General features: G+C 39.8%; 1 protein-coding gene across 1 annotated transcript; it reads right to left on the minus strand.

Annotated features, from left to right (window-relative positions):
* Positions 1-4,510: 4,510 nt before the first annotated feature.
* LOC133743334 (protein HIGH ARSENIC CONTENT 1, mitochondrial) lies at positions 4,511-5,894 on the minus strand. Its single transcript, XM_062171221.1, has 6 exons — positions 5,743-5,894; positions 5,524-5,601; positions 5,310-5,383; positions 5,145-5,215; positions 4,990-5,043; positions 4,511-4,875 (listed from the first exon to the last, which is right to left on the minus strand). The coding sequence occupies exons 1-6, from the start codon at positions 5,757-5,759 to the stop codon at positions 4,756-4,758; spliced, it is 414 nt and encodes a 137-aa protein (XP_062027205.1). The 5' UTR covers positions 5,760-5,894; the 3' UTR covers positions 4,511-4,755.
* Between the last annotated feature and the right edge of the window lie 1,970 nt (positions 5,895-7,864).

Here is a 7,864-nt window from a genome sequence, read left to right on the forward strand (position 1 = left end):
AGTTACTGTCACAAACAACAAAAGCTACTTTCACTGACAGCAAAAGCTACGCTCACCAACAAGAAAAACTACTGTCACCAACACCAAATTGCTACTGTCATCAATAATAAAAGCTACTATAATCAATGCCAAAATCTACTCTCACCAGCACGAAAAGGTACTACCAAACTGAACAAAAATTACTCCCGAAGATTGAGAAAACTATTACCATAGACTTACAAAGTTACTCCCAACGTCTGAGAAAACCATTACCCATCAATACGAAAGCTACTTCAAAACATCAAAACAACTATAAATTTACAATATCAAATGCTTGAATCACAACCATCCATTGTAACCAAACGCAACTCCAATTGGGCATAAATTTTGCCAAATCGTCCGAAATCAAGAACAAACCAGTCAATAGATATTCACATGCCACACTCCATAACACCTACTAACTAAGAAAATAACATCACAGGTTCAAGGTGTATTCTTTGATTAAGTCATGTCTTGGCTCAAAATTTGAATCCAAATATCAAACTAACAAATTAACACAAACACGAATACCATAGCATCAAAATTGAACAATACCGCATAAAATTAAGATCCAATTTCATTCAAAACATTTAAAAGGTCTGATAACACTCCAAATTAAGTTTACAGTAGCATCATATTATAAACTCTCAATTGCTCAAAATGTTTTGAAATGGTACTGTACTTGCAGATTACAAAGCAATGGTGCAAGAGAAGTCCTCGGTGTAGACAAGCATAAACTCTCAATTGCACACCGGAATTGAGTGAAAGCACCTCTTGCAGCTTTCTGAACAGAGAGATATGAGTAGAGTAGGGAATCAGAGAGATCAGAGTTCGCCTCTACTGAGGTAGCTCCAATCGGAGCTTCTTCGTCGCCATCGTCTTCTGCACGACCTGAAATTCAGGGGAATTCAAATTTAAAATTTGCTCAAAATCTCTCAGATATGAACTTGACGAAGATAGAAGAGAATCAGATCGAACAAAAACGTTGGAGCAAGGTCCTCTTTCCGCCGGATCTTTCGAATTCCAAAATCCAATTTTGGTCGCCGGAGCTGCGTCCTCTTAGTCATCAACTGACATAGGGTGGTGGAATTAGAGTGGACTAGCACCATCACGCCGGCGCCGTGAAGATCTGTGATCGAGGAGAGAGTGTGAGAAAGAAAGCACCGTGTCGGTGGTCTCCGGAATTGAAGGAAGAGACCAAGACGTGATCTGTGATCGAGGAGAGAGGGGGGGTGAGAGAGAGCTTCTTGCCGGTGGTCGCCGGAATTGGAGGCGGAGACCAAAAGACATGAATATCTGTGGTTGGAGAGAGAGAGAGAGAGAGAGACTGTGATCGGGGGTGGGAGAAGAGAGAGAGAGAGAGATTTCTCATCGATGTATGGCGTAAGGCTGATGGAATTGGGTTTCTTAAGTGGGAGGGTAAAATTGTCAGGAATGAATTAATTTGGGAAAGCAAGTGGCCTTATGTATACAAAAAAAATTAAGTGGCTTTATCACTAAATAAAGTTTCAAAAGATCACTTGTGTGTAATTTTCTACAGATTTAACACTGTTACAGACGGAATGTATGAAAATTGTGGCGGATCTAAATATTAGGGTACCAATCTGATAATTTTTGAAATTGATGTACCAAAGTGATGAATGGCTTTTAATTGGGGTACTATTTGTAAAATTTTCTCTATATTATAATACTATTGACAAGTCTTGTACAAATATAAACGAGGATGCGAATACTATATTGTTATGTCCAATTTCTTACCTCCTTTTTTTGTAATCAACCTCACATATCACCCTTGGGCGTTAACTTATAGTCCATTTTCACCCTATTGACTCTACCGTGCTCTAACCATTATCACCTAGTTGATTTTACAATATAGCTACAGTAAAACTGTAAAACTTGTGGTGATGAGTACTCTGTACTTGAGTAGTACCATATCCACAAGTAATAATTTACTTCTTGAGGAGTCCACATCACGTGGCAGTGAAGCCTTGTCCAGAATATCAAAAGCTCAATTTTTGCGTAGAAGTTGTAGGTTCTTGGCTTCTTGCAACGGGCTCGTCTGCTTGGATGATTTATTCAAGGGAAGAGATTCAGAGTACCGACGTGAACTTGCACCAACATGCATTGATAGCTAAATAACATCAATGACACTTTTTTGGCCGGTTATTAAAAAAAGTTGACTAGAAATATCAAGGATTGAGATCACATAATAAATATTGTGTCACTTGCACTACTGGTGCATAGAAGAAATTTCTTGTATCCAATCCCATTACTTGCGAGTCTTTGCTTCTTCCAAGATCTACTAATCTCGATATATAGCATCGAATTCCATGTTTCTAGGTTCGGCTTTAGTCCCATCTGTAATGTAGTAAACTAGTAATGTCTATAAAGTCCCGTTTCTCGATCTTATAAAGGGTAGGCAATGGTTTTGACTGTGGGCTTTAATATTTGGAGAAGCACTGATGAAACCCTATATACCCCAATCGACACGATCCATATATGACTTATCTGAATGGATTAGGGTTGTTCTTGGTAATGGTTCTCTTTTGTTCTTGAAAGTGAGCAGTTCTAATTGTCGTTGCCGCCTTTTTTTATGACCAGAGGATGGATCGCCGTCGATGTGGATGGACTCGAGGTCAGGGACGAGCTTAGAATCTTAGAGAGAGAGAGAGAGATGGGGGGAACAGTAAAAAAAAAAACTGAAAAAAAAAAAGAAGAAAAAAAAGTTACTTTGGAGAATAAAAATGAGAAAATATAGACTTATTGGAAATCCTATTTAAGTACAACTGTTTTTTTAAAAGAATATTAAAATACAACTTGGGAAGAACAAATGTGAGACATTGTCCAAATAAAGAGACTGATCCGGGCCTCTTCAAACCCTCGCTTGTAGCCAAACAGCAACCAGACGCTGCATTTCATCCATCCATATGAAGAATCCAAAACGTACCTCATTCTCCAACTTCCAGATCACATAATCGCAGAATTATTTTGCAAAATTCTAGATACTTACATTCAGATATGTAATTGCATTTTGTTGGTTTTTGAGAGGAATATACTTTTTTTTTTTTTGAGTTGAAAGAGGTCAGACATTTTTATTCAATATGGAAGAAGTAATTTTACACAGTGACCCGTCCATGTGGGGCCGTCAAAAAGAGACATTGCTAAACGCAATATCACTCCACCTATTGAGTGAAGCTCAGGGGGGAGTAAACTAATCAGAAACTGACAATAAAATTTTTCCGCATAATCCGTTAGTAGACTCGCTGACAACCTCAGACCAATAATCCCTGCAGTTCCTCGCAGGTATTGATCCCAAAAATAAGACAAAGGTAGATACCGAAACAAAAGCCATCCCGGATCCCAAATTTTTATCGAAAAACCTCCTGGATCCCAAATCCGGATCCAAAACTTGGTGAGTCCAACTTCCTCCCTTCCATACCACCCAATCAGACTAAGGCCCAAGTCCAGATGACAAACTTGAGCCCAAGCCCAATGAGGTCTTATCCTAGAATTTAGGTCAACGCAGCAAGCAAACTTTCCAACACCTGCGCACCAGAGCACCGCCGCTCCACCATAGGATGAACAGTCGCCTACACCCCCACGCCCACTGCTCCTACGCAGGAGGTCACTGCTTGCCTTGAAGCCAACGAAATCCCCACCAACCACCAACCCACAAACCAGTTGCAGCGGTCTCGGAAGATCCGATCGGAGAAAGAATGAGCCTAATCTTCTCGACCACAGTCTACTCATCGTACGTGCCATCATCGCAGGGATGATTCGACCCGCTAAGACCACCGTGAGAGAAAGGGAACAGATTCAACCCTCTACCCGGATCCCACTCCTTCCAACAACCACCGCCGCCTTCCTTCGCCGATCCAAAAGTCTTTTGGCTCGCCATCACGACCACACCAACGCCAAAACTCTCCTCAACCCACGCTCTGCCATCGAGAACAGCAAAAGCCAACACACAGAGACCGAAGCCTGAAAATATCTCCATGAATGGAGTAGGTTTAGGATGCGACGACCAAGAGACGCACCGCTCCACAAACCCTAGCAGAGCGCTAGGGGCGGGAAAAAAAAAAACCAAACAAATAACAAAAAATGAGGAATATACTTAAATAGCCTCAAAGGAAAGACCCTGAGATTGGAATCATTAATTGGTTAAATGATTTGCTATTTTTCTCTACCTTATAAATTGTATCTTGAGTTTGATTTACTCATTTACATTAAGCTTCTCTAGTTCCTGTTGGTTTGTAATCTCCACAAAACACCTTACTGAACTCGCCTTCAGATTTCAGAATACAACATGCATGTTTGGTTGCATACTCTTGCTAATTAGTTCGTCTTTATTCTCGCTCTGTACCATCTTTGATTGCACATAATTAGATTTAGATCGATGCATGTCAATTGTAGTTATATATATTTTGGGCTTGGCTTATCAGGAAATCATTCTGACATGGTGTTTGGATTTCTATATACAGTTGATCAACCATACATGATTTATTTGAATGGATTTCTTCAACAAGTATTTAAGCATATAGCATGAAATTGCAGATATACAAATCATCCAATTACGATTGCTCTGTTATTTGGAATACTCGATTGTTTCTTGATCAAATTTAAAGCACACCACCAACCTATACTTGCTGGAATACTCGATTAGCTAATTTCCACAGAATAAATTTAACGCCATAAGGAGGTGCATAACATACATGACAATTTCATTACATAATAATTTCAAGGGCGGAACTTGCAAGCGACTTTTAATTCACCAGATGGTTTGTCTTTGTCAGCAGCAAGTCCACTGTCCACCCATGAAGAGTAGCCCCCTTCCATGTTAGTGACATGCTCGAAACCCTGCATTTTTTTTTTTGTCTTAAATACATTAATTAACTCAATTTCTCCATTATATAGACTAGTTATTTACAGAATTTCTAGATAACCTGCATAGTGGTGAACTGAGAAACTTACTGCATTAAGAAGATCTACACAAGCTTTAAGTGATCTGCCTCCGCTGTTGCAACCCTACAATATATATATCGTGAAAAATCTAGACTCAATCAGAATCAATCAAGAAGAAGGAAAAAGAACCATAAATAATTTAGATTTAACAATTGATTAATTACCACGACTAAGTGATCCTGTTTCTTGAGCATTGAGGAAATATGGGTGAGAAATTCAGGATTTTTCACTTTACCTGCATGGTTATTCATGACCAAAAAATAAAATATGATTTGGTTTTAGTCGGATTAAAATTCATATTGGGGGATCTGTTTGAAAAATTAGAGTACCTTCTTGGGTCTTGAACATGTAAGGAACATTGAAGGCATTTTCAACGTGGCTCGTGTTGAACTCCTCATTCGTCCTATACATTCAGTGATAGAATTTAATTTATTGAACTGATCGATCTAATTAATTCGTTAATTACTGCAATCATTAAGCTAGCTACACAACCGCGGTTAATTTGAGACATATCCGCACAGATTAATCAGTTCGTATATGTACCTGACATCCAGATACAGGTGACCGGTGCTGAGCAGACCTTTTGCAGTAAATACATCAACGCTCGTAACATCTTCACCCCTACAAAGTTAATGACCAGAGAAAATCATCATATTTCAGATATGGGTAATTTTGACGGGCTTGAAAAAATTAAACCGAACTTTCAAAACTACCAGTTGAGTGACTTGACAGAATTCAAATAAGATCATCGATCAATCTCACCTTTTCGCTTCGGCCATTGGTCGATCTTCACCTTCAATGTTCAACCTTGATCAGGAGATTTAGTAGCGAGCACAACTTCACATGTGAATTGGTGCCTGCAGCCGGGCGTGGTTATGTATGTATGAAGTGATTGAAACGTCTCAAAACCAAGAGTTGACATTACTTAATTATTTAAAAAAAATTATCTTAATTATTGATGAATTTATTATCTAGTTCTAGCTAGCGCGCGTGTGCTGCACTACATGTTCACGATCATATAGAAAATCCAACTAGTTCTAGGTGTTGACTTTGGATGAATTTATGTACTGTTAGTATATGTACAGATGACCTGGCCGTATTGCATGCTAGCGATGGATGTAAGAGATATTGAAATTGTACTTTTGAAAATCTCTCGACTACTTCAATGTAGAATAATATTGCAGTACGTACGTAGAGAGAGTAGTCGTTTCTTGTTCATGTTGGTGTTAGCTGGGAATTGTGTGGAACAAAGACGTACAAATTGTCCAGTAATATTAGATATATATGTATATAGGGTAAAAAAAAATCCTGTAATGTTCAATACATTTAATTTTGAGAAAAAACTTCATAGATATTGTTTTTCTATAAATTATAAGTTGAAAACAACATCGGTGTGTAACTTGAGAAGCTGAAAGAGACATCCCTTGAAAGAAACCTCTCAAAAGGCATTGACTTTGAGCCATATATACAGTTCTTTTATTCGCAATATCACTTCAAGAATTTTATGTTTGCCAACCACTACACGGAGATGAGCATTACCTATGATTATTATATACATGATGATAGGGGCTCGATCCCTTTGACTTTGAAGGGTTATACAAATTAATGCAAATTGCAAAGAACTCATCATGCATATGATGCTTCATGGACACCATTAACTTTTATTCAAACAGAATCCCTAGCAATAGTACTAGTTCTCTTCTCTCCCTTCATGTAGTAGTACTCTTCTTTTCTTCTTGTTAGATAAGTTAGCTAGTCTTAATGCCAGGAAGCAGAAGCTTGAAGAGCTTCCTTGTGCTCGATGCCACTTTTATCCGTAAGGTACATATAACCTCTAAACATACCGAATTTATTGGAACGAATATACAGTTGCCCGTGAATTATGATGCTATAAATTAATGTTAACATATGCCTTAAGAATCACTACTAATAGCAAGGACCTGCATGTATATACATACTGAAATCAATTGGCAGTTGTTGGAGAGGCTGATGGTATTATATATAATTACAAGGCAAAGTTAAAAAATCACACAAAGTCTAAACTCTCTCAAAAAACCCTAAGACCGGTCTTTTTCCGCTTCACTATTCAATCTCGTCCAGCGGCGCCCCGACCGATGCTGGCTCCGGCCTTGCCGTCATCTTGGGTTTGCTGCCTGATGGGTATCTGAGCCGATTTGGCCCGAAGTTGTTTCATGGATGGTTGCGCTTCGGATGTTTCTGGACGGGCTTGGCTTGTTTCTGGCTGTATCTCAACCAGTGGCGTGGGTGTGCTGATCAAAACCAGTGGGATTCCGGATGGCGTGATTCAGGTCGGCGCGAGTTATGGCGGCATGATTCAGGGGTGAGCTGTGGCGACGTGCGGCATGGCGGTTTGCGGTGGCGTAGATCGGAGCGGCACGGGTCGTGGCTGAGCGGGTCGAATTAATTGTGCTGCTGGGCTTGTGGAGTGTGACATGTCGTCAGGAGGGCTGAGCTTGTGGCGTACGACATGTCGTCGAGGGTGATGGGCTGGGGCCAGTCCAGCTTGATGGGCTCTGGAGTTTGGGCTATTCCTTTGGATGCTTTAGCCTTCTATTTTGGGCTAGGGTTTTCCCTTAGTCTTTCCTATGTTTTAGTTTGTCTTTTACAATAAATTCCTTGTATTTAGGAACCTAAGCACTGATGTGCACCGAATGTCTCTCTAGCGTCTCTGGAGTAGTACCGAAGGAGGATATCCGCTGGTTCTACGTATTGAATGTATAATGAGTAGGACTATATGTACGTACCACTTGTGGGTACTACCACTAGCTTCTTGTCTGTCTATGTTCTTAAATGACAGCGGAAGGGTATGTAACGGCCTATTCTAGCTTGTGATGAATATATTACTTCGCCCCTGTGGCAATAC

This window comes from Rosa rugosa, chromosome 1, assembly GCF_958449725.1.
Source record: "Rosa rugosa chromosome 1, drRosRugo1.1, whole genome shotgun sequence".
NCBI classification, from domain to species: Eukaryota; Viridiplantae; Streptophyta; class Magnoliopsida; order Rosales; family Rosaceae; genus Rosa; species Rosa rugosa.